This window comes from Vanessa cardui, chromosome 20 (assembly GCF_905220365.1).
Source record: "Vanessa cardui chromosome 20, ilVanCard2.1, whole genome shotgun sequence".
Taxonomy (NCBI): Eukaryota; Metazoa; Arthropoda; class Insecta; order Lepidoptera; family Nymphalidae; genus Vanessa; species Vanessa cardui.
Window position 1 is genome coordinate 6054564 of NC_061142.1, and position 27950 is coordinate 6082513.

The 27950-nt window shown below is 32.2% G+C and overlaps 3 protein-coding genes across 3 annotated transcripts; 1 reads left to right on the top strand and 2 right to left on the bottom strand.

Annotated features, from left to right (window-relative positions):
• Positions 1–1067: 1067 nt before the first annotated feature.
• On the top strand, positions 1068–2393 carry LOC124538395 (39S ribosomal protein L11, mitochondrial). The gene is made up of 4 exons (XM_047115441.1): positions 1068–1326; positions 1411–1600; positions 1733–1899; positions 2231–2393. The coding sequence occupies exons 1-4, from the start codon at positions 1192–1194 to the stop codon at positions 2327–2329; spliced, it is 591 nt and encodes a 196-aa protein (XP_046971397.1). The 5' UTR covers positions 1068–1191; the 3' UTR covers positions 2330–2393.
• LOC124538394 (N-acylneuraminate-9-phosphatase) lies at positions 2388–11063 on the bottom strand. Its single transcript, XM_047115440.1, has 5 exons — positions 10841–11063; positions 6834–7008; positions 6259–6343; positions 4834–5056; positions 2388–4731 (listed from the first exon to the last, which is right to left on the bottom strand). Exons 1-5 carry the CDS (start codon positions 10946–10948, stop codon positions 4564–4566), a joined length of 759 nt encoding a protein of 252 aa, XP_046971396.1. The 5' UTR covers positions 10949–11063; the 3' UTR covers positions 2388–4563.
• LOC124538392 (neurochondrin homolog) lies at positions 8086–10802 on the bottom strand. Its single transcript, XM_047115439.1, has one exon. The coding sequence runs from the start codon at positions 10507–10509 to the stop codon at positions 8296–8298; it is 2214 nt and encodes a 737-aa protein (XP_046971395.1). The 5' UTR covers positions 10510–10802; the 3' UTR covers positions 8086–8295.
• Positions 11064–27950: the final 16887 nt, after the last annotated feature.

Consider the following 27950-nt stretch of genomic DNA (forward strand, 5'->3'; position numbering starts at 1 on the left):
ACTTCAACGATAGCGGTCGATATTCATAATTTTCACATAAAACCATAAGTTGATGAGTATCAGTCGTACATACGCAACTATTATTTTTATTAATGTGACGTCACCCAAATGACTGACAGCGTTTCTACGAGAATAAAAAATATTTAAAATTTATTTTTATGGCAAGAAATGTGTTTACTTTGCCGTGGAATACCCTATTGATTAATTATTTGAACACTATTCACTCGGATTGTTTTACTTATTTATATTGGATTGTTTAAACATCTATGATAGGTAATAATTAGATGAGTAGTTCAAAATAAATAAATAAAATAAATATGAGACAACATCACATACATTACACTGATCCCAATGTATGTAGTTAAAGCACTTGTGTTATGGAAAATCAAAAGTAGCGACGGTACTACAAACTTCCAGACGCTAGACAACATAGAAAACTAAATGATAATCTACTCAGCCGGGAATCGAACCCGGGTTCTCGGAATGGCTTACCCCTGAAAATCGGTATACATAGCATTCGACTACTATTCCAAAATGTCTATTGCAAAAAGACTAACGGAAAACAAAACATTTTCACTGTAAAAAAATTTAATCATCCAAACCAATCTCGGGAACAGAGATGCTATGTCCTTTGTCGTATTGTAGTTACACTGGCTCACTCATCCTTCAATTCGGAACACCACAATATTATTTTATTAAGTGTTGCTGTGTTCCAGCTTGATGGTGAGCAACTTGTCGGTGGCATTAGGCATAACGATGAGTAGTACCTACCTGTCCAAACGTGCACAAAAACATTTATTATTCATCCTCCATTGAAAATTCGTTAAAGATCATTATTCATATAGCATGTGTATTGAAATTTCTAAATAATAGAGATATAATTTGAAATTTGTGAAGTAAAGATATTTAATTAGTTTTGTAAAACGATTAAACCTCAAAGCATTTGAATAAATGTAAAATCCTCGTAGTTTTTCTTATATTTTATATATATTTACAAATATTATTATAACTTGTAAGTTTATTATGTACGTTTCATTGAGTATGAAGGAATTTATCTGTCAAACAGCTGTTTTTGACTTTTAAAGAATAATCAAATGTAAACTTTAGAGGTTATGGTACAATATTTCATTACGTTAAAATAACATATTTTAAAATTACATTAATTGTGTAATCAATTTACGTTCGATCAATATGTCTAAATCTGTGTCTCGTTTAAAGTCTATGAAAAAAGTAGCTGATAAAATAGATCATTCGTCAAAATTACGAACTGATATTCCCGCTGGAATGGCAGCAGCGGGTCCTCCGCTAGGACCTATGCTCGGACAGGTAGAGTAATAGAATATTTTCCGTTGTTATTTGATGAAATATGTCATTGAAAAGAACAAAGTTTAATTCAGAATATAATTTTAGCGTAACATAAATATAGCGGCATTTTGCAAGGATTTCAATGAACGAACTGCGAATATAAAACCAGGAATACCATTACCCACTCGAGTCAAGGTTAATCCAGACAGATCGTATCAGTTAGTTATCCACCAGCCTCCAAGTTCATTTTTCCTTAAGCAAGCTGCTGGTGTTACCCGCGGTGCAATGGAACCAAGTAAATATAAGTAGCTCTGGTTAATTTAATTATTAACAATTTATACTATTATTAAAACCATATTATTATAATTATATACTATTTTATTTATTAACATTTTAAATAAGTATAACCTTTTTTTATAAATTTCAGTTCGTGAAATCTGTGGTAAAGTAACATTAAAGCACATTTATGAAATTGCTAAAATCAAGTCTCAAGATCCACCTCTTGAATGGAAATCCCTAAAAGAAATCTGCACTATGTTAATAGCAACAGCAAGGACATGTGGTATTGAAGTTGTTAAAGAACTCAATGCAAAGGTAATTAAATTACACTATTATTTTTCACCTGTTTTAAAGCTGCAGTTGTTGGATTATTAGTTTATTTAAACTAGCTAATCTCCTTTCTTTGGGTTCTAGTTTGCTTCATACCAATTTCATCAAGCAGCCATTGTTTCAGACCCACCTCTTTTCTCGTCTATATATGAAAGTTTAAGAATAGGCCAACCCCTTCCCCCTTGTTTAATATATAAGAGTAGTAAAAGTACATCTCAATAATGCCTCATAAATAGTACAGGAGTATTTCAAATTTCTTTTACTGAACTATAGTTTAAAAGAAAACAGATTTGAACAAGTTGGATTTAATTTATAGGACTATGAGGAGTTTCTACAACACAGGAAGACTGTTGTGGAGGAGCAAAAGAAGCTTTTGCAAGAAAAGAGAGAAGCAAAGATGTTACGAACTGCTTAATAATATTTAAATGTAGACAAATTAGATTTATAGTATTAATAATAATAAAATAAAATGAAAAATTTTGAATGTTTTAATTTAAAAGTTTGCATGGTTTCTTAATATACAAATTGAAACTGGGATACATTGTTAAAAACAAATAAAACAACTTTTTTGCCTAAAAATATGTATTGAATATAAAAAACAATTTTTCCGATAAGTACTATAATTGAATTTAGTTTTGCTTACTATACATGATCTAAAATACTATGCAGATCAGTCTACTTATTGTTTTGCATTTAAAACTAGTCACAACATTCAATAAATAATTTGAAAATTAACAAACTAGCACCTAGCTTATGGCTAATCTATGATATACAGATCTAAAAGCTGACAAAAGAGAATTTGATGTTATTTTATTAAGATCTTTTCTGGTAATACTTTTTCAGACAGCTAATTGATTACAGGTACAAAGATCGCTGTCAATTAGTTGTTTGAGTCAATTATAATTACAATTAACTATACACTCCACCAGTCCATTTATATTTAGAAATAGTTCAGGTATCACATCACACGAAATGTAATTAAGAAGCTAAATTAATGCATAATACAAAAAATATATTTTTTTCGTGTATAAAAATAACTTTTCTTTTAATATTAAATTTATTTTTAATCTTACACTTATCAGTTATAAGAATATTCACAAAAATAATTTCTTTACATCATTAATTTTTTTTATGATACATAAAGATGAAAATTGTAAAAAAAAATTGTGTTGCATTTGCTACACATCATAACACTGACATGGAAACTTGCTTACAACAATATACTTGACATGGTAATTTTGAAAAATTAAATGGCAACACAGAATGAGGCCTTACAAGTATTTTCTTTATTTTTAAATGACTGTCGATAGTAATATAAAAAAAATATTTTCTACTCAATAGATAATATAATATAAGGTATTTTTTTAATGAATTAATCATTTATATTTAGTCATTTTCAATGTAAAATAGAGCAATTTTAAGTACTTACATATAAATATAATATTGTTACATGTCAAGCCATTGTAATCAAGCATTTTTATAGGTGTGTGTAAGATAAAATAATATGCTGCTATTAAAGCTGAAAGTTTTCTTTTGGAGGAACAAAATACCATCTAAAAACTTAGTCCATACTATTGCGAGGTAATTCAAGGATAGTTTGATGTACATTTTTAAAATTAAGTATAAATGGTATGTATTTTGCCCAGACAAAATACGACAAATCCGTAAGATAAAAAAGATATATTTTTAAGATCAAGCAACACCAACATTCTTTTTTAATTTATATATTTAAAAAGTAGATATTTTTTAGTAATAAACATAATATATATTACTTTCAAATGTAATCATATTTTATATAAGTATAACAGTATACTTTGTACTGTGACTGATATTAATTTGTACTTTAAGGTTAATGGTTTTATAATTGTGAAAAGATAACGTGCGCCAATTAGTGACTATTAATAATTACTAAATAAATTTTGTTGTAAGATTTAAACTCATTACGGGACAACTATTGGTTTTACTTATAAATATTGTATAAACGGGGTGATTAGTCAAACATGGCTGTGTATTCCTCATTAAAATGTCGAATTATTAATCTATGCTCAACTAAACGCCCGTAGAACAATTTTTATAAGTTTAGATCTATTCACAAACAAAGGTGCGCCCATACACGTGAATATATCGGCGTTTTAATAAATGATCAATTTGTATTTTTTGCTGTCGCTACTTTAAGTCGCACGCACACTTAGATATCATGTGAGTAACGAGCGTTACTCATACTAATGCACGCCAATGATAAATGAACGCGCGAACAGGCGTGCCTCCGGGTGTGATTAGATCTAGGTAGTATGTATAAATAAATGCCGTAGGAATCAGAAACTTGTCTATGGAAGATATTAAAAATAATGTTGGTGGAATGTTAATCATCACTTAAAAAACATTAAGAATGTGACTAGCCTCTTCTTTAGCAACTAAATTACAAACCTTGGCACAACACAGAGAGGCAAAACAATTTCATCTAAGCTAATATATTTTATGTATTCATTATTATGTAGTATATCACAAATATTGTAGGCAAGGCCAGGCTTATTAGTGTGTTGATTTGGAAAGGGTTATTATGTTGTGGTTTACTAATATTACTAGTACCAATTGGTATCACTAATGTGTCTACTAAAAAAACATTAGGCTGTTTAATTTTTCATACCATCAACAAACAGATGGCTTTGATGGCCTCTTCTTGAGCTTGGGTGAATTTGGTAGAACTTCTGGTAACTCTGTCACTTTCTGTATCTTGAAATCGGGTAGGTCTGATTCCATTTCGTCATACTGTAATGGAATCCATACCGTGCCACCTAATTCTGCTTCTTTACCACCCTGTATAAATAGATAATAGGTATATATAATAAAATAAATAATATTGAATTATTGCGTAGTCAAAGATGTATGAGGAATATGATGTACTCTAGTGGATTTTACCTTTATGTCAGTTTCCAACTTGTCTCCAACCATGATGCACGTGCTCGCTTCAACGTCGAGAAGCTTGCAGGCCTCGAAGAAGATGTTCTGGTCAGGCTTCTCCCACGGCAAGTCCCCGGAGACCAGCACGCAGTCGAAGTATTTGCGAAGTCCCAACCGCTCGATCTTCTGCCACTGAGCGCGCGATGGCCCGTTCGTGATCAAACCGAGTAGATAATCCTCCCTGTGCCATTCATCGACCAGCCTTTCGTTATTTCACGGCGTATACTATGCTGAAACTCAGCACATGATACAACAAATAGGAATAAGTCCTGGACGCGCCTGCACGCTTCTCAGTATAAGCTTCCAATTCTTACTAATTCTTATTATTCATAACATTCACATATTTTGAAAACAATCGTGCAAGAGCATTCAGATGATCAAAGTTGAACCCATTTTGCGTATAATTTCCTTTTTTTTAAAGTACTCACAAATTATACGCAAACGTCCTTAAATCTAATGCCATGTTGAGTTATAGTTATTTCGAACAAAAAACCCGATTCTCTAAATCAAAACAAGCGATTCAACATAGCGCTCTATAGCGTTATTACAATGGAGATATTTTTAATATGATTCAATGATTTACTAACATGACCTATAACCCAAATTATCTCACAAAACGATAAAGTATCTCCATTGTTTTATTAAAATTGTTGAGGCAATAGACATTACCTTCTTGATGTTCTCCCTCACATATTTTACTAATACAATTCAAACCTAAGTGTTGCGCACGCGGCGCCCAGAGTTTAGTCACTCGTTGAGCAACAACTGTTGAAAAACAAGTCATTTATTAGCGACATGCGTTTAAAGCCAGCCCAACATATTGGCAGAGATAAATGACAATGCACATTGAAATAAACGGAGGTTTTATCTCAACAAAAGTTGGAGCTAACTTATATGACAGTTTCAAAAATCAGAACTGTGGTACACAGTATTATGTGGCATGCAACATTTGATTGAGGCGACGTCAAACCGTATTATTTATTATCTATGGTAATGGCATTTATGACGATGACAATGAATAAATGATGAACTTTACCACATAACACCATGCCAATATTAATTACAAAGTTGTTTTAAGATTTTAATCATCAATTTTGTCAATCTTCCAAATGTTATTTCGCACTTCTCAATAAGGAATCTTAAAACAGCTTTTGCGTAAGTGTAGTAGGCAATTACTCCGCATGACTGTATAAGCGTTTGATATACGAGTAGGTGTTTGTAAAACACGCTATTTTTGTTAAATACGTAACAAAGAAATTGCCACCTAAAAATATTATTTATATATTACATCATGGAGAAATATTTCGAACGGCTTCGTATAGGTTATTCTAATAAATATTTCTGCACAATATAAAAATAGCTTTATGGAATTCTCAAACGTACCTTAGAGTTTCTAAAAGATGTATCACATCTGGCGTCAATGCTAAGTACTTAAACCTTAATTTTATCCATTCAGTCGATATATTTTCTGTAACAAGAACATTTATACGTTGATTATCTATGATATTAATAAAATGTTATACCTCATGACTTCTATAAAACGCTAAAACATTTGTTAGGGACATAATTATAAACTTGGGTAAATGTGATGCCTCGACTGTCTTAGACCTTGACATATTTTTCATTTCACATTTTCACAAACTATATTTTGTCCCCCTAGGCTCGGTATCACTTGGCCTAAAGGGAAAAACGCAGAATATTTCAGTTTAAGATCCAGTACATTCGAACATTAAATCTATTAATAGTTTCATTCAAACGATAGATCCTAATAGTAAAATTATAATAGACAAAAAATATAATCTCAAATACCTACTTAAACTGAAACATTTACTTTTTACAGTTTACTAAGTTGTTTATATGAATGTCTCACAATCTATTTTAACGTATGGTTCAGTGTTGAAGTCGTAAAATAAATTGCTTGTCAACTGTTTGTAAAAAAAAAAAAAAATTATACTAACTGGCAATATGCCTATAATTCTTCGGCAAGGAGTTTCGCCATAGGTGCGTGGGCCACTCGTCTATCGCGTAGGACTCATCGTCTGGTTTAGCTCTGAATGCACGCAAGAAGGCCGAAGCACTTTCCGCTGCAATTTCGTGGGATAAACCATAATGATGTTCTAGAATCTCCACGAGCTGCCAAAAACATAAAACGTACGTTTCAAATGAAAATAGTGTATGTGTCAATGGGTTACAAGCACACACGCGTACACAAAATTACAAGCTAAGGAGTAAATATGAAAAAATAAATCTTTACTTAGTATATATTATGACCAAAACAGTAATCGATTTTTTTGCAAACTCGATATCCATATATCTCAGCTATTTGTACTCATTATAATTATGGCAGATTTAAAAAACAAAATCTGCTTTGATGTTTACACTACATACTTATTTCTCAACGGACAAATAAATAATAACTTAATACTAGGTTATTAATTTTTGTAGGAAAGGAATTTCAGGTTTGAATTGGCGGTATTAAAGGTAAATAAAATTTTTCGAAATTCATTCTAGTTTTACTTTAAAAACCCAGTTTCGGCTCGAGGTGCCGTAATTTTTATAATGTGTCGAAAATCCTTTAATAATGAAATCACTGGGTAGCAGTGGCAATTAATTCGAAATAAAAGAAAAAAATGTTACATATTTTGACAAACATCTCAATTTTTTTGTTTAATTTTTCAGATAGGACTTTTGCCCTTTGTTACATCAAGCCAGTCAGTTACATAATTATATAGAATGCTATGTTTGTACTTTGTTATAACATTATCTTTAAAATTATTATTTTATTTTTGTGTTTATAGTAAATTTAAATAGTTGTTATCTATTAATTAATTATAAATATATTTATTTAATGTCAATCAAATGTCATAAATGGAATACATGAGAAAATTTACTTTCAATTTTATCCATTAAGCTGAATGAGAGATGGAATGTGTTGGTTGAAATAAGGAAGTGTCTGTCTAGTCCAGGAATAGTTACGGGGTCAACGTTCTGAACTATTCGTTCAGTTCACTCACCTGTTCCTTGGCACAGCATCATATTTGTAAATTGATACTACTACTGTGTTTGAACATCTAATAAATTAAATGATTACGCCTGTTACTCCTATTGAGTACAAACAGATCACTATAATTATTATAGTTATAAGAAAGCATATGTTTGTGATGTCTGTATACTTTATTTCATATGAATATAAGAAATAAAAAATCAACGGATATGAACACCATTTTTATTAAGATTGTCAATTCTTTCACTTTGTTACAATATAAGATTTATTTATAGTAACAAATAAGTTTTACTTTACATTAGTTATATTTACAGCAGAAGAAGAATGCAATTTGTTAAATAAAAAAACTTAAGTACATTTCAGTATAAAAGTAATTTAGTACAAAAAAAAAGTAAATTTAAAACAAACAGTTTAATTTAATCTCCAAACAATTTTTTGCCCAAATCCATTAATCTGTGGTTCCTGCACATTTTTAAGGCACCACCTTTCTTCAAAACAGGAATAGCACTTTCGTTTGAGTCAACTAATCTACACAAGAAATCTTCAAATGCAGACTTAACATTTGGAGCCAATGTACCAACTTTGACTTTGGCAAGCATTTGAGCTATTCCTTCAGCCCAGCCACTTTCTATGGCAAACTCGGATATCCAAGGTATAGTAGTCAAAACTCCACTTAAAGTTTGCATGCCTAGGAACCACAGGTCTGCAATTTCATTCCAATTTTCCTTATAAGTCATTGAAACAACAAGGGCATTGGGATCATTTGATTCATCAACATTGTAGGCATCCCAAAGGAATCGTATTGTTGACTGAATATACCTACATATGGAGAAGTCATTTTTCTTCACTTTGCTTGCTTGTTGTTTTAGAAGAAGAAGTCCCAATACAGCGAGATGTCCATGAAGGACAAGATTTTCAGGTATATTTTTAAGTTCTGGTAAATTGTTAAAAATAAACTTAAGAAGTGTGTTGAATAACATACTGTTTTCCACAACTTTTGGAGCCAATACTGTCAGATTCATGAAAATATTACAAAGGCTGACCATGGCAGCTCTTGAATCTTTCATATCTTCTAATACTTGAGGATCTAATTCTGGTTCAGGTTGAGTTCTAACCTTCCCTCTTTCAGATTTTGGTACAATCGGTTTCTTATAATGTACAATAGACCAATGAAAGTTCATGGCTTCATAAAGGATATCTTCCTGCTTTAGATTTAGGACAATATCTCTTGCTTTATCTTCCACAACAAGATGGCAAAGTGCTGGTAACATTAATCGCAGCAAATCAATTTGACCCAGTAAAGATATTTCAATATTCATTGGCTCCCCATCACTTTTATTCTTTTCAGCTAGTTTTCTAGCTCTATAAGCATGAAAAGAGTCATTTGCAAGTGTAAATATAAACGGAAGCAATGCATAAATCTGCTCTCTCATTGCTGTAGTTTCTTGGGCAATCCAGGCCACTAAGACTCGTACCATGGCACATATAAAAACTTTTTCAGGGTCGGGAAGCTTATCTCTGTTTTTGTCATTGGATACTTTTGTTAATATAGAAACAACAGCATTGAAAGCTCCTTTAAGACTGGTGTAAACTGATTGTTTTTCTTTTTGCTCCAGGTCTAATTGATCTGTGCCCATGTAGTTAATTGATAATTCCAGCACAATGAAACAAGCGGTAATCAGCTCAGCATTGGCAAAAGCTTGTTTAAAACTTCTGTCCTCAAGTTGCATTCGCACTTCAATAGCACATAATTGTAACAATAAGAGAAAGAATTTTTTAGGGTTCTCCTCGTCATTGAATGTCCATTCAACTCCGAGCAGGTCAATTATATTTGCTGCAAGTTTCAATGCAGGGTCTCTTTGATTTTTACCTATTTTACTTGTTAATATATCATAAAGGGCTTTGTAAATACTTTGTGGCCAAGTTTCTTCTGAGGATCCTGGTATAACGGTTGTTTTGTTACAGCTGTATAATAATGCACTTAATATGGTAGCCAGTTCAAATTTCCTTTCAGATTGGTCTGTTGCAAAATCTAATGCAATTTTGTTTACTAGAGCATGAAAAGGTTTGGGATCACTTCCCCACGCTGCAGGTCCATATCTACTAACTAACTTAACAAGAATGTTAAGTGCTTCATCAGTTTGGAAGCTTTGGTGAGAGTAAATCTCTGACATTTTAGTTATGGCACCGACTTCGATGAGGGCTTTTTGACCCGCTTCATGTTCAGCAATGCACTGCAGACATGTATATGCTTCACTAATAATAATTAGGTTATCATCATAATCGTCATTGTCGGATGTCTGCACAATGTCAAGGAACACGGGTATATTGGCGAGCATCTCAGGATGTGTTGAGAGTTCCGGTTCATTGCAGAAACACGTGAGTATTGACAGGGCAACGGATTTGTATACTGATGGAGGGCAATCATCTTGAATGTTATTTCCAGTTAAGAGCTTCTTTAAAAACTTAAAACCAATAGCTTCGAACAAAGCCTTCTTCGCTAAAGCATTACAATCCTTGCTTTTTACTAGTTTTGTCACCATAAATAAAGCAGCGAATTTTTCAGTGTCACTTTTTGCAGACTTTAAAATGAGTATGCATTTTTTTATTGGCTCGGATATGTCTCCCATTGTAACGAAACACTCGGTGTGCACAGAAAACGCAGTAGATCACACTCTACTGAGAGCGCGGAGCCGTTGAATCGAGCGAACTGTCTACATCACATTTATAATTAGCACGAGTTCTGTTCCAAAATATCTAAATCTGGACGTCGAGCTCACGTTCTCCAACTATGAAAATTCTATTTATAATACACTGGAACGTGAACGTTAAACACGCGGCTGCAGTCGAAGTAAAACGAAAATTTCAACGACGTAGAACCTAATGATGACAGCGCGCGCAGTATTTCGTTCCGACTTCCCATGACCGTGGCAATGTCAAAATATTAAAAAAATTACTCACCTTACTGCAAGCTTTACTGTCTCCTTTCCTAGTTTGGATTAAAGTATTGTCTAAATCGAAGAATATAGCTGAGACATAATTATTATTGTCTTCATAAATTCTATCCATAATTTATTTTACACCCTGATTGCAGGAAAACACCACTACCTCTATTTTACTGTATTGCGTCAAATGATTTTGAACGAAGTACTTGCTCGCTCGCACCCATAGAGATTGTAAATATTCATTTCATAATTCTATTTTTAAGTTATTTTGGTTGGAATCCGTGCCATCTATTATAAATTTTAGTAACTACAAAGGCAACTATAGAATGTTCTCCGACGGTTAATAGCTGTCTTAACTCTTAACTTTTTCGTCTTTTCAGCGTTCAACTACTTTACCTATTGCGTTGATAGATGGCGTTAAAAACAAAACACATTCTACTGCCTAAAATGTATACATTAAATATTACAACAAATTGTTAAACATAAATAATAACTTAGTATATTTTTTGGATTTATTAAACTATACCGTAGATATAATAAAAAAATAAGTAATTAATATATTTAAATGCAATTAATATTATGTATGACTTCAATGATATTCTAATAAATTTACTAGAACATCATGGTATGACCTACTTAAAAATAATTATTTTATATGTGTGTTTGAGTAAAAGGCTTGCTTCAATCTCAATGATTTACTCACCACGTTATTGTTAATATTTTAAGAAAAATTATAAATTAATATAATAAGTTTAACTTAAGAAAGAGATGTTTTCAAGTTAAGTGTATTTTGTTTAATATTTAATCAAGGACTTTAAATATGCTTTTTGTTTTTATCTCAGATCGCCTTGATCGATTAACAGATTTGGTTAAATATTTTTTGATCATGATAAATGGATGGTAACGACATTCTTTCAAGAAATTATAACAATGTTTATGTAAGCCTATCGAAAGTCCTCATTATATATGCTTGAAGAATATGGGTTTTATTACTAAATAACATTAACTAAACGATATTGATTACTTTTATTTCATTTCTATCGTGTTTTATTGGCAGATTGCATTATTTAGCATAACTTCGGATTGCATATCATCATATCGCGACGCCATTACGACCATCAATCGTGATTTATTCATTCTACTGAAAAATGTATTTTCAATATTCATGTAATACATAACAGTAAACTCTAAATTCTTAAAATTATGATAAAATGTCAGACTATAACATTTTAAAATTGTTTCCTTGTGCCAAATAAGCTTAAAGAATATCAAAAGACACAGGGATCAAAAAACAGTGTAAATTCATCTGTTGAATTCAATTGAATTCAATAAATATAATTTAAAATTCTATAAATTAATATGATTCTAATTAAAATTACAATTAATCAATTCAATTTTATTATTTTTAATTTTAATTAGGTTTAAGTTAAACAATTAGTCAAATCATATATACGAATCACTTGATTTTATTGATTTTTGATTGTTTAAAGATATCGATAATCTTTAAACAATCGCAAAAAAAGGGTTTGAAATATTATTTCATGAGTTAGTACATACATTGAAATATAATAAATAGCTACGAGGTAAGTACTTAGTAAGTTAACCCCCAAGGGAGTAGTCGGGGCGGTAAAGAGGGGCTACTAGCCAAAACTGTATAACGGAGCGTTCATACAGATTTCCAATGACTATGGCGGGGAACGAGTCCGTATTAACTGTGCCCCACGGCAATGAAAAGCACAGGAAAGGTTTCAATATCTTTTGAATTATATTAAATTCATGGAAGCTTAAGGTGCTTAATCTTTAAATGAGATATGAATATCTAAGAGATATGAGATATATCTGATTTGGTATGATGAGGATGAGATGCTTAGAGTCGAGATGGCCCAGTGGTTAGAACGCTTGCATCTTAACCGATGATTGCGGGTTCAAATCCAGACAAGTATCGCTGTTTCATGTACTTAATTTGTCTTTATAATTCATCTCGTGCTCAGCGGTAAAGGAAAACATCGTGAGTAAACCTGCATGTGACAAATTTTATAGAAATTCTACACATGTGTATTCCACCAACCCGCATTGGAACAGCGTGGTGGAATATGTTCCAAACCTTCTGCTCGAAGGGAGAGGAGGCCTTTAGCCCAGCAGTGGGAATTTACAGGCTGTTGTTGAGATGCTTAAAACATAAAATAACCCTTAATAAAATTTTAGACAAAACTTACTAACTTAATCAATAAAGAATTTTAGTTTTGAATTTATTACTAGAAATCACTACTTTGCTTGTATGTACATGTTGTACGTCATATCGTAACCTCTAAACTACACAAGGCCTACAAATGTGTAATATGAGACGGGCTGAGATGAGTTACGATCAAGGGACACGTCATACTTTGAACAGCGAAATTCCTCTATATCAACAATGCTTAGGAGGATAATATCCCGGCGCGGATGAGCCTTTTTATTTACGACTTTAATGTTGCCTCTATGAAGCCTTCTTATCCTAACTTAATGTTATTCGGAACAAAAATTATGTTTTCATAAGATCTTTCTGAAGCGTAACTTTGATAAAATACTTATTAATCTCGTTAATCAAATATATTCTGACAAATGTAACGTTTTTGTTAGCATATACAAAATCTATACATATAATAAATTTCGAGTGTATGTTTGTAACATTAAAGTAGCCCTTTTTAACTCAATGCATATGTATACACGGTACATATACCAATGCAATATGTCTGTCTGTCTGTCTGTTTGTTCCGACTAATCTCTGGAACGGCTGGACCTATTTTGACGGGACTTTAACTGGCAGATAACTGATATAATAGGGAGTAACTTAGGCTACAATAATATTTCCTTTTTGTTAAATTCAAACGCGTATATCCTGAGGACACAGCTAGTTATTTATTAGAATAATAATGTAGGTAATACCAATAATAACAAAAAGCGACCAGACTAAATTATACTTTGATATAATCTATATTTTTTAAATTCCGGCATCACATTCCTTATTTGAAGAAAATAAATTCGGCACGAACATACTGTTATAGGGGTGATGCAGTCATAGAAAAAAATCCTACAAAGGGACAAAGAAACGTATGTAAGAAATTTATACGTGGCATCCGTTCGAGGGTTTTTAGATTTCCTGTCACGCACAGACCTCGGCCACAGACCTTATTTGCCAAACATACCAAGTCAATGCCGATTTCTTACGCACACATTTTGTGCGGTCATTACATTCCCAATGCTTGTTTTGTGTTGTTGAGAGGTTTTGGGAATTTTATTTTTGTTTGTACATACAGGTAGGAAATGTAATAAAAAAGTTACAGCTTGGAAATATATTTTAAGCTGCTAAGTAGATGCTTCGGTGCATTTATTATTTGGGATGAAATTTTAGGATATCTTATATATTAATAGCGTAGGCCGGTTTTTGTCTCCGTGATTATGGAACGATAGAGTCTTCATATAAACAGTCGGTCTCATTTTGGAGAGCTCGTAGATGTGCAGAATAATAGTAAGAGTTCTTGATTGTAACTTACAAAATTGTTACAATTAAAAAATAATTAATTTTAGACTGGAAAAATGATACTGGCCGATTAAAATATAAGAAAAAAAAAAGAAAAATTTAAAATTATTAAGTATTATATAACTAATTTAAACTATTTGACATTATAATTGTTTTTGTATGTATTTAAATGTATATGAATGACTTGCAGTTTACAACGAAGTGTAATAAAAAAAAACTGTCATATGTTTCGAAATCGAAATGCAATTTTTTTTTTAATTAAAGCGAAGTTTCTTGCGCGCGTTTCTATAATTTGATCAATCATTTATTTTGGTAAAGAAATTAAATATTTTTACAGAAATTACATCGTAAGTAAATATTATTAGTCATAAAACAAAGAACAAGTTTATATAAGCTTGTTCCTTGTAAATTATTTTGTAACAAAATTAACAGGGTTAGTATTTCTTTTGTGGAACAAAAATAGGACAACGTTATTACAAGGGATCCTACGAATATTTCAAATGTAAAACTAAAATATACATTAATGTTTTTGTATGACGACTACGTACGACTACAATACGTATAACTTTTGGAATAAAAAGATCTTCGTCCAGATTTCGACATTTTAAGTAAAAAATAATTAATGACAATAAATAATTATTATTATCATCATTAACTGTAATTTCAATTTAGAGATTTGAGGATTTTTCGTTACGAGCCGGTGGAAAAATGAGTCAATTTTATGTATTACGGTTAGCTTGTTTAAAGCATATTATTCAACCATTACAACAGGAATAATAGCATTAATTTAATTAGGTATTGAAAACCAATTTGTCAAAAGGAGGAAGTATAAAACCAGAAAGCTAATAAACTTTTAGTTAGTAAACTTTGAAAAAACAGCATTATTTTGTTGGGTTTCTTTTATTTGCAGCTTGATTCACAATAGCTGTTATCAACAGTTGAAGTCCTTTAACTGTATAGCGGCGTCCGTCAATTAACTCACTATGCTCATTAGCAGAACATTTTCATTCAGAGTCCGTAATCTCGTTTCTTTGGTGTTGCCATATAACTAAATGTTCTGTATCACGTGTTGGCCAACATGCTGACTTCGGTCTCACGCAGCTGACTCCCAATTATTGTGATTTCGCCGTATTTAGTATTGACAGCACGTAACCTATTTGCCTAAATTGTCTCCATTTACTTTTTGCCAAGAGTTCGATTAATGTTGTTAGAAGTTTTTGACTTACTTCGAATGTTGTTTATGTTTGAAACGATCGGTGAATTTATGTATAGAAACCAACTACTTTTTGAATAAGAATTATTTTGAAAAAAGTCAGTTCTTAATAAGGCTACAGATTGTAATTGATTAATTATTATTTATATTTTATGCCGGTCATTGAAACGATCATTCATTCAGTCATTCAAATGTTAGTTTTTTTTATTAGAGATAATTCTCCTAACTTATAACGGTAATGATCAAGACTATATTTTAATCCAACTATGACTATTCCTTACAAAAAATAACCTCAGCTTAATCGTAACTGGGGAGGAATTTTAATTATTTATATCAGTAACGACACGACCCAGATTTCATTCTGATTCAATTTTGACCGAAACGAAACTGGATCATTGCGTTTGTAAATTAGGAAAACGGTAACAATTATGTTTGGATTGGATTGCGATAAACTGATAATTTGTTAGTGGAATTGGGGTCATCTTAGCTCCGTAAATTTTTCTTCATCGTCGTACATGAGATCTATACAAATAAGTACAGTCAAGCGTAGAACCCGCCGGATTCGTTTCCTCAACCTCAATTTTCTGAAAAAATAAAATATTTCTTTCTAATTTTGAAAATGAGTTCTAAATTTTTTTTAGAGCTCGAGTCCAAGAGATATTTTAGTATCATTAAACTCTACACAAGTCTCAGGTGAAGTGATGTTTACATTATTTTTTATTTAAAGTACGGTATGAAACTTTTTTCAGCTGTACATAGACGTCGAATAACAACAGGGATGCTCAGGCTCTGACTCGCTTTTCCGCTGTAAATGATCAGATCAGAGCTGTCCGCGTTTTCCGATTAAAATTGCATGCATATTAACTGGCTTTGCTTTTGTAAGTACATTACGGCCGTGAATTGTATGTTAATGAACTTGCAATGAGATTTCGAGCTTTTTGTTGTTTTTTTTTTTGTAAATGCTTAATATAACCGTATAATGAGGTGACGTGAAATTTATGGATACAAGTTCATCGTTGGTACAGTCCTAAGAGCCTGACCGGCCAAAGTTCTTGGGAGAAACTCCGGGTCCGATCAAAAAACTTACTTATCCGAAAATCCTGAATCTGTTCCGAGAGAGGGAGCTTCATATTTCCGTGACTTGGAAACATCTTAATATGTAAAAAATAACAGTAAAGTGACAGCCTGTAAATTTCCCACTGCTGGGATAAGGCCTCCTCTTCCATTAAGGAGAAGGTTTGGAACATATTCCACCACACTGTTCCAATGCGGGTTGGTGGAATACACATGTGGCAGAATTTCTATGAAATTTGTCACATGCAGGTTTCCTCACGATGTTTTCCTTCACCGCCGACCACGAGATAAATTATAAACTCAAATTAAGCACATATATATGGTGGTGCTTGCCTGGGTTTGAACCCGCAATCATCGGTTAAGATGCATGCGTTCTAACCACTGGGCCATCACAGTTCTTAATATGTAACAAAGCCAAAGTACCAATATTATTTGGAAGTACATATATGCTTTAGTACCGTTAGGTGACAAACACATTATAGTAATATACTAAATATAAATATTCTATTCATGGAGAAGTTTAACTCGTAAGTATCAAAATCGCATCATGATCGATCTAAATATTTTCGTTGTAAGGATTTTTAATAATTTTGAAATAACTGTCTTTGCGGACACTTTTAAAATTGAAACACTCTGCTTTCGCTGCTTTTTTATCCTCAACTTCTATCACATATATTTTTGATCGACATCTTAAAATATCTTTAAATAATATTTTTGCTTTAATTGTTCAATATACATCCATATCTATTTCTTATAACATTGTTGAAAACAATATATAAGATACAAAGTGACAGATATATTTTACAATAGGTTTCTTAATCCATCCACTAATGTCTGAGAAAGTGGAAAGACTGTGGAATTAACGATGCGATAAAACTCAGCGCCTTGAACTTTACCGATGTTCTTCCAATGCGACCAAATGAAGTTGATATTCATGTAATTGTTTATGTATTTCAGAAATCTTTCTCAAAGTCCGTTGTGGTTATAGTACTGATATTCGTATTTAATGCAATACATAGTAAATTAATCACGCAGTCTGCAAATATTATAGAATTCCATGAAATTTCATACACACTAAGCTTAGCTGCATCCAGTGATTTAAATGTTTGATTCAGCTACTGAATATAAATCTATTATCGCTACTAAATTATATGTATGTAAACATTAGCTGAATTCATACTTACTTATAATGCATGTCTGCATGTCTTCTTTTTTCCATACTTCCCTATCTGACGTCATCTCACAAGTACCATTCTTAGCAAGCATAACATTTTTCATACAATCCATCCATCGTTTCATGGTCGTTCTCCTCCTCTATATCCATCCACGTTCATGTTCAAAATCTTCCTCACAATATTTTCCTCATTCCTCCGCGTAACATGTGACTATCATAATAGCCGCCTTCTTTCTCCTTCTTGGCTATCGTCGTACTCATTCTTTACTCTACACATTTTATTATGCATCTACTTACGTAAACTAAATAGAAGTGCCTATATTGGCATGATTATGTTGGCATGATTTTCCAAATATAAATAATGAAGTTATCATTAGTCAACTAGAGATCATGTTAGCGACAACTTTTCTATTCTAATCAAAATATATTTGTCTCTGGATCCGCTACCATCACTTTGGAAGGCTCCAGCACCCCAGGGGGCGATATTGCCTCCCTGGGAATCTGCGTATGCTTTGTTTTGCTGTTCCTGCCCAAATGCTCATAGAACCTGAGTATTTTATTACATTATTACAGGTACATTCCTAATAGTAAGATCTGTTTTATGATTAAACTATGTAGTTAAAAGAAACTAAAAAGTCTGTGTAGAAAAATCTGGTAATACAATATGCTGTTCATCTATTGATAAATTTCCATTAATCACAATATAATTTGGTCAAAATTTAACAGAAGAGCATTACAGTCCTTTTCTTAGTTGAAAAAATATATTCTTAAATATATACATAATTTTATTTTGTATAATTTTATTAACTTGGTGGTAGGACTTTGTGCAAGTCTGCTTGGGTAGGTACCACCCACTCATCAGTTATTCTACCGCCAAACAAGAGTACTCAGTATTGTTGTGTTCCGATTTGAAGGGGAGACAAGGGACATAATATCTTAGTTCCCAAGGTTAGTGGGGCATTGACGATTTAAGGAATACTTAATATTTCTTACAGCGTTATTGTCTCTCGGTAATGATGACCACTTACCATCAGGTGGGACATACCCTCGTCCGCGTCCATTTTTAAAAACTTATAAAGCATTGAAATGAAATTTGCTATATTTTATGTTCCATTTTATTTAAACTAAACATTTAATTACACTTCCGCACTACGGACAGGCTTTGAAGTTTTGTCGTTGCTTCATATCTTATAACATTCATAACGTCTTACACAAGAATATCGGCTTTATTGGTACGAGGCAATCTGTTATTAAGGTAGCTGGGTAAACATAGTCATTGTTGTGTAGTCAATCCATCCGACAGCCGACGATTTATACTGGGCAAACATAGCCCGTATCTGCGCCTTGCACCTGCCTTATCCTAGAACGTCGTGTGAATACACCGCGCGGTTCTTCCTAAGCCGATTACTAACGTGATGTAGATGTCCAACTTTCAGGATGTTACTTTGCTGGTACATTTTATAAATGCTTGTTAGACGACTGGCAGTGAAAAATTCACATTTGAAATTTTAATCGCTTTTTCGATTGAAGAAACTTATTTTCGTACGTGATTACTAATTACGTCGTCTTTTGTTTCACACACTTTACTTTAGGCACTCTTTTTGTATACCTATTATAATTGTATAGGTACACAAACATTTTATCGGTATAAATATAGATGTGTTATTGACAAAGTTACAGTGATACTGTTAGTCTAGACGATACTGGCACATTAGTCTGTTTTGGACAAACGACTCCTGCAAACTTTGACCATGAGTTTCTATTCCATTCAGCGTGATTCCTTGTTTTCCTGCTTTATATTTTTATCTTCCTCCTTCGAATTTATATCTACAATTTTCTTTATCAGTTTATAAGGTAATAATAAGTTACTATTAAATCCTAAAGATACTTTTTTGGTATCAGCGTTTGATTAAGTAGCATGCTTTTTATCAATCATCCATTTTTCTGTGCACTGTCTTTGTCCACTACACGTTTTATTTCGAAAATAAATCGTTATTTTATCAGATATTATTTCGGCACATGCAATGTTGTTAATTGATTTTGAAAACTCAAGAGTCTAATTATAGAATACCTTTCAAATCACCCTTTGATCCTTCTGCTGTAAGAAATATTAACTGATCCTCATATCACCAATGTATCACCAACCCTAACTATGTTGTTGTTATGTCCTTAGAGCTGCTAGTTTGGAAGTGGAAAATATGATATGTGGGTAGTAGAGCACCCACCCACTTGGAGGTAGCCCGGACGGGCTTACTAACAGTCCTACCACCAAGTACCTATAATGAATTTTTACTTTGTATCAAAGATTTCGATTAAAAAATTATGTCCACTGTAAAGTATTAAAAACGCTACTTGTATCGCAAGTTCCACCAAAGTCCAGACGACGATTCGATACACATTTTTATTGTTACTTATTATGTAATCAACTAATGTACATTATATAATAAGTAACTATTTATAACAGTAATAATGTAAGTAATAGTAGTAATAATAACTTTATATAATAGTAATAATGTACATATTTATAATTCAAAGTATAATATATGAGAGATTCTTTCCGAATTTTTTGTTCTACAACACGAGTATTTTATATTAAGCATTTAACAATAATTCCTCAAAACAAAGGAAATTTGAATAAATATTTTGTAAAACAGAGACCTCAGCGTTTTAATATATTGTACGTGCTAACTACTGAAAGGTTTTTAATGATTTCGTGACAAAACAGTTCATACTGTTCAGCGTTACTTAATGTCTCTTGTAAAAGTTGCGGTTGACTATACATTTTGTTTAAGTAAAAGATTAGCTACTGAGTTTATTTTCTTCTTAGAAGAACCTACATTCTAACCAAACAGAGTTTCACTACTTAGATATGTTGTCTTACGCTTGGGGCATAGTGTAGATGGAATAGTAAATTTCTTATTATCTATCATAATGATCTGATTGCTGTTCTATATTTAATTTTTTAAATATTTACATAAGTTTACATTATATTAATGAAGTTTATAAATAACTGTCATTAGGATTGGTCTTAAAATTTATTAAAACTGGCAACAAATGTGTCACTTTAAATTCTTCATTAAAAAAAAACACCATAATCTATAATTTTACATTGCTTTTATTACATTTTAAATAATATTCGTCAGTATATGTTATAGGTTCGTACAATGAAAAAGCAACAAATATAACTGACGTTGATTTAAAATAAGCTACGCCGCAGGAGAATCAGTGAAAAATATACTCTGTGCGACGAAAGAGGTAAACAATATTGCTGAATTAAACTTTTTGGGAGTTCTGAACTTTATTAAAAGCGCGACGTTGCAGTTTGCTCTGGGATACGGATGTACTGAACTCGCAGCGTTAGATATTGTGCAATGCAGACGTATGAAAGTTTTCTTACATATAAAACGTCATAAGTTAGCTTGGACCGAAATTATAAAAATTCACCAATATATGTACTTGAAAATAGTTTTTACTTTATTCAAATCAGGAATTTATGTACATAGACGTACATATTTTTTTAGAACTACAAATAATTATACCCTAAAGTAAAAAAAAAGTAAATATAATTATATTTACATTATATAATTTTCTTATTAACAAAATAAGAACATTTAAGTTAATAAGAAAATTATATTTGCGAGGCCGGCAAGTCGTTAGTGTACATATTAGGAGGTTACTTAATGTAAAATAAAATATTTTAGTAATAAGAAAAATATGCATGTACGAATCTCCAAGTTTTTCTAATCCACATTAGATCTTTAAAACATTTGATTTAAATAAATCAAAATTACTTTGATATAAGTTTTACCTAAATACAGGCGACAAACCTAAAAATATAGCACACGACGTATCTTTTCAAAAATGAACCGATATTAAAATATTCAACGATATAGGACTAAGATATCAGAAATTATGAAGAAGTTAATTAAAAAGACAAGTTAACATGTTTGAAACGTAAAGTACTAGGACCTCAGAAATAACGCAGAGCTACAGCACGCAAGGATTTCGCGGTCTGACGCTCGCTCAGCGTGGAAGGCGCAAATAGAGCAATCGCTTAATTGATAGCGTGACTTCTTAACTCGCTTGCAACTTTGATGAATCAGTTGACTGACGTTAACAAGCCGTCGTTTTATAATCTTTACCTTTTTGATGTCAAATAATTAACCTTCACTTATCACTTCTTTATTATTTATTTGCTGTCGAAACGGCCATTGGAGTAGTGGTGCAAAAAGCTCCATCAAAAGTAAAACTCCTCGGCTCATTGCGTCCACTGGTGACAGGGCTGGTTCGTTTTGTGGCCCAGAGGATCGGAATTGCGATTCAATGGGGAAATGCTGCTAGCATTCTTGCCACCATTCCACGCGGTCAAGATTTATACAGTAACCAGTTTTAGTTTATAATATACTTAACAAAATAATATATGAATAGTCTTCACTTCAAGAAATATAAGGAAAATAAATATTCAAATCAAAAACTTTGAGTTTATTTAAAAGCAGTTAAAAGATTCAGCTTAATAAAATGACGCTTTGAAAACCTTTTAATTCATCCTTTTGCCTTCTTGGGGAAAAGGCTCCGGTAAATAAATTTAGACGCGAACACAAATAAAGTATCTCGACGACTTCGAGACTGTTTGGACGGTGAAATTAGTATCATTCATATTAAAAACATTATTTGATACTGTGTTTTTATAAACTATTTACAATTGTATACTTTCATTTCCGAAAAGATCCTTAATTGTAACTTTGAGGTCATACTTTGTTATGTTTAAGCAAAATAATTGAAAATTTTCACTATTAAACTATTTTAATATTTAATGTAAATTTAACAGCTCGTTTGCGATTCAGACGGATTAATATAAGTGACAATGAAAGATTTTTGTATTTAAATCTCCATAAGTATAGTATATTTGAATATTGGAGCTAGCCAGTCTGGGTAGGTAACATCCCCTTATCGGACCCTCAAATAGCAGTAACGAGTATTATTGTCTTGTCAGTGTGATTACAGGTATAAGGGATATAACATCTTAGTTCCTAAGGTCGGTAGCTCATTGACGCTGAGGAATGGTTATTATTTCTTACAGCGCTACTCTCTATGGGCGATGTTGACTTCTTACTATCAGGTGGTCCAATAGCTCGTCGAACTACTACTATAATAGAAAAAAGTCATTGACCTCACTTTTTTTATATATGTGCCAAACGCGCAGGAGGTTCGCCTGATGGAAAGTGACTACCACCGCCAATGGACATCTGCAACACCAGGGGGCTTGCAGCAGGTGCGTTGCCGGAAACGTCTCGTATCCAGGAGAATATAACTTTTGATATCACTACTACAGTGATATTTAATTTTGAACTTTTTACATTGAATTATATCTTTTGATTTACGTTATATAAGAGTTAAGAGCCGAGATGGCCCAGTGGTTAGAACGCGTGCATCTTAACCGATGATTTTGGGTTCAACCAGGTAAGCACTACTATATAATATATGTGCTTAATTTGTGTTTATAATTTATCTCCTGCTCGGCGGTGAAGGAAAACATCGCGGGGAAACCTGTATGTGTCTAAATTTATCGAAATTCTGCCACGTGTGTATTCCAACAACCCACATTGAAACAGCATGGTGGAATATGTTCCAAGCCCTCTCCTTAATGGGAGAGGAGGCCAATTAGCCCAGCAGTGGGAAATTTACAGGCTGTTACTTTACTTTATTGGTTAAAGGTAGAACTGACAAACTGAATTCGTTTTATCATAGATATTGCGTATTTAGCGTTAAATTTTCAAATGTGGACTATGATATAAATTCTATTTTATCAGTAGTATTATGATAGTAAGATTTTATACACTTGATACTAGAATTACGGCATTTAGTATTCCAAAATTGTATGAATATTGTATTATGTTGAAGCAAAGGTAATGAATATCATGCAAATGGCAGTCTCTAATGAAACTCTAGCAATGTATTGCGCTTCAGCTCTCAAGAGACACGAAATTTCATGTCAAGTTGCGCTAATTAACCAATGCACACGATGACTGGGAATTATATTTTAATACACATACTTGTAAGCATGTTTCTATTTTTTATAATATGGTTCTGAAGTGCCAGAACGTTTCTTTTTTTTTGAGTTCGATAACACATTGAAAAGGTTTTGTTGATTGTAATTATAAGGCCAAGCTCAAGGTCAAGCGTAAGAACATTCAACTATATGAAAAATAGTATGGACGAACTTAAAGGTGTGGAGGCCCCGGGGCCACAAAGCAGTGAGGACCCTAGACAAACAGAAGCGTGAACACCCTAATAATTATATTATTATGAAATAATTAGTTTTATTTGTATCGGTAACTTTTAAAATATTAAATGGTAATATTATTATAATTTGACTATATCTCAGTATTTGTTAACTTGCTGAAAACTGTGGCCCCCTCTCATGTGGAGGCCCCAGGGCAGTTGCCCCGGTTGCCCTCCCCTAAATACGGCCCTGGACGAACTTCATTAAAACATAAGTAGCAGTACATAAAACCAATGAACATAGTCGCTTTATAATTTGTTTCTGTCATATAGTATTGTATCCTTTATATAAATACAACCAATAAAAAAACTCAATGCTTTCCGCCAAAAGTGTACAGATAAAAGTAAATTATTTAATTCGAGAACAGATAAAACAGAATATTTACGAAACATAAAAAGCAAGTGTACTTATTGTTATTTTAATTACGTTGTCTTTGCAACCAATGTAAATATAAAATGTTTATATTTAACACAAGGTAGCATAAATGAGTCGAGATGGCCCAGTGGTTAGAACACGTGCATCTTAACCGATGATTGCGGGTTCAAACCCAGGCAAGCACCGCTGTTTCATTTGCTTAATTTGTCTTAATAATTCATCTATGCTCAGCGGTGAAGGAAAACATCGTGAGGAAACCTGCATGTGACAAATTTCATAGAAATTCTGCCACATGTGTATTCCACCAACCCGCATTGGAACAGCGTGGTGGAATATGTTCCAAACCTTCTCCTCAAAAGGAAAGGAGGCCTTTAGCCCAGCAGTGGGAATTTACAGGCTGTTGTTGTTGTTGTAGCATTAATAACATGAATATTATATATTTTATTTAAAAATAAATGTTTGAATAACTAGTACACTCGTGACAAATTTAAAAATTATTTTTAAAATATTTTGAAGCTTCTTAAATTCACTTTCAAAAATTTCACATTCGCAATTGTTTTATTAGTATTTTAAAGGAACCCTTAACTGAATAGTGTTGCCAGGGTGGCAATTAACTCGCGATGTTCATTAGCAAGTTGTTTTCATTCAGCGCTCGTACTGCCGTATCTTTGGCACGGCCGCGCACCCTATTCGGTATCGCGTGTTGGCTAATGCGCTGACATCTTTCATCTTCTCTATTACAGGTTTTATACCTGCATTATAATCAACGGGTAACTACTTACTTTATATTAGAATTAATTTATAAACCTATTCGAGTTGCTTTTATTTTTTAATGATGGCAACACTATGTTATCCTTCTTTGCATCGTTTTGAAAAGTAATACCTAATATAATTATTAATTTTATCTATCGACGGTATGATTCAGTTTTACATATTTTAGATAAAATCAATTTTCAGTCCCAGCGGGATCTAATCGCAAGGAAGACCTAGTATAAGAAAACCCTATCAGACCAAGGAAGATCTACTTGCACAGGACACATACATATAGTGCAAAAGTGTGTACAAACACCAACACGTGCTTTGTCCATTCCCCTCATTCTAATAATTTAAAGTGCAGCGTCACGTGCTATCCGAAGCAGGGAAGTGTAAACATTGTCAACTTATGCGATCTGGTTGTTATTTTCTAATACAACTTTAGTTTTATTCAATGATAAAATTTTATAATTGCCGCGTTTTGCAGGGCTTTGTACCTAGAACGAGTAGATAACTATTTAGGACTATGATACAATATTATAGACTATATATAACATTAAATTTATTATTTTGTCTATTTCATTACCTATTGACACTTGTTGATATTGAATTATTTTGTACATACGTATATATTTACTTTTCATTTTGTCATAACTTTGAGTCGGTATATTATCTTTCTATAACGTACTGAAAATAAAATACGAGATGAAATCTTTTATTACATAAGATCAAAAATTGTGTGTAGTATAAACTTGCTTCTTATTCTCTAAGGATTTTTATTTTTGACATCAAGGTATAATATAGTCGTCCTTCCTGTGGTTACTTTGTCTAACAATGGGCGATAACTGACAGTAACAGCTCGAAGACAAAGAGCTCGCTCCGCACTTTTATAATTTACTCACTTTTCCCTTTGAATTTGTTTTTAACATTTCCCTTTTTTGAATGTCTGTTATCTTGGATGCCTTCCTTACGCTTTTATACCATTCAGGTTTGGTTCGAGGAGCGCCTTAGTTTCACATTTTCTTCGTTAAAAGGAAAATTGTATGCATATTTTCTGGAAAAAAATATACTTACATTTCTTTATGGTATGGTAAGGTATAGAAGTATTTGTAATGATGGTAACATGTAGTGAACTTTGCTTGTTATGTTTTTGATATTTAAGTTTATTTTTAATTAAGTCATATGAACAGATCTTGCATTGATTGGATTGAAAGTTTAAAAAACTAAATAGATTCTTAAGTATCTTTAAATCGTTGTACTGATTCAATTGAACGCCAATTTCTCATCAGCTCGGCATTTATATTCATCAGAAGAGAACCGGTAGGAAACTCAATAGTAACTCACTCATTTAGCTACATAATTCCAATATTAAGTAGTTAAAATATTTTAAGCTTTAATTTACTTCAAATTGAGAAAGTTATGTGTCATGAAATAATAAGTTAGTTGTAATATACTTTGACCAATGTCAAATGACCAAACTATTATCAACTACGACCAATAGATAAAAAGCAAACTTCAATTAAATAATGAGTTCTTGTAAAAAGAAGTTAAGAAATACTTAGAAACAATATAGATTGAGCCATTGACTAATTTTGAGATACATATATAAAAAAAATAAAAATATTTCATTATTGGTACATCAAATTCATTTTAACCATAAATAAAATAAGATAACATGATTAACTTTGTTTAAACGAATAAATTTCCCTCTAATCTGTTCCAATCATAATTAAAGCATCCGATAATGAAAATGAATAGGTTTAATTTTCGAGATAAAGATGAACGGGTATAATCTTCAGCTTATAAAGGCCGGGTTGAGGTGATCAGTCAATCTCGCGGAACCGTCGAACGAACCTGAGAACTGACGGTCGCTCGCTGTAATTAATTACCCATCTTCAATGGCGACAGAACAAAAGACGATTGTTTGCTGTATAGAATCGATGTCGACCCTAAAATCCGGATAATCTTGCCATTGTTCGAAAGAAGTTGAATTTTTATAACGTAAATATTATCCCATCGTGAAATATCGCACTTCAAAAATAATCTTATAGGCCAAAATTTTTCTTTTTTTAAATTTTTTTTTGATAAGATAGATATGAGCTCGATATTTCGACATTATCTAAGAATGTCTTGTTCATAAGAGTGTACAAATGAAAAGAACAGAACATATATATAAATCTTATATATTTTTTCTGTACTGTATTTCTAGTACCGCGCTTGTTTGGATAACCTAAGTCATTGACTAGAAGTTAAACTGTCTTATTGTTTCGCCTCTGTCGAATGTTATATAATAGTTAGTATTGCAATTTAAAGTCAGTCGGCATGGACATATTATTTATATTAGTGTACCACAAATTAGTTAAAATAAAAAAAAAAGCAAACGTTTCCAGACTGGTCTGTTTTGATGAGTAAAGACCATGCACTTATACCTAGCTTATCGTCTAAACGACGCCATTCAAGCAATAACCCCGGAGTCTTTTCGGTGCACTGCTGCAGGAAACCATTTAAACTAAATTGAAAACTAAAAAAAAAACTTGTATTTTTCCTCTAAACTTTGAGATACAATTTGACAAAGATGTCATAGATACCGCTAACTTTTTTTGCTTAAAATATGACTAAGGCAATATATTTTATTCTCAACTAATATTGTATATGCGAAAGTTTGCGATTTAAATTATATTTTGGATAGAACTCCGGAGAGGACATTGGTTACTTTACTTTATTTAATTACCCT

Coding starts and splice junctions, on each gene's coding strand:
- LOC124538395 (XM_047115441.1), top strand. CDS start 1,192: ATGTCTAAATCTGTGTCTCGTTTAAAGTCTATGAAAAAAGTAGCTGAT. Junction 1,601..1,732: donor CCGCGGTGCAATGGAACCAA/GTAAATATAAGT, acceptor TATAAATTTCAG/TTCGTGAAATCTGTGGTAAA. Junction 1,900..2,230: donor TTAAAGAACTCAATGCAAAG/GTAATTAAATTA, acceptor TTTAATTTATAG/GACTATGAGGAGTTTCTACA.
- LOC124538392 (XM_047115439.1), bottom strand. CDS start 10,509: ATGGGAGACATATCCGAGCCAATAAAAAAATGCATACTCATTTTAAAG.
- LOC124538394 (XM_047115440.1), bottom strand. CDS start 10,948: ATGGATAGAATTTATGAAGACAATAATAATTATGTCTCAGCTATATTC. Junction 7,009..10,840: donor ACAGTAAAGCTTGCAGTAAG/GTGAGTAATTTT, acceptor TGTTTTTGGCAG/CTCGTGGAGATTCTAGAACA. Junction 6,344..6,833: donor GAATTATAGGCATATTGCCA/GTTAGTATAATT, acceptor TTCTTGTTACAG/AAAATATATCGACTGAATGG.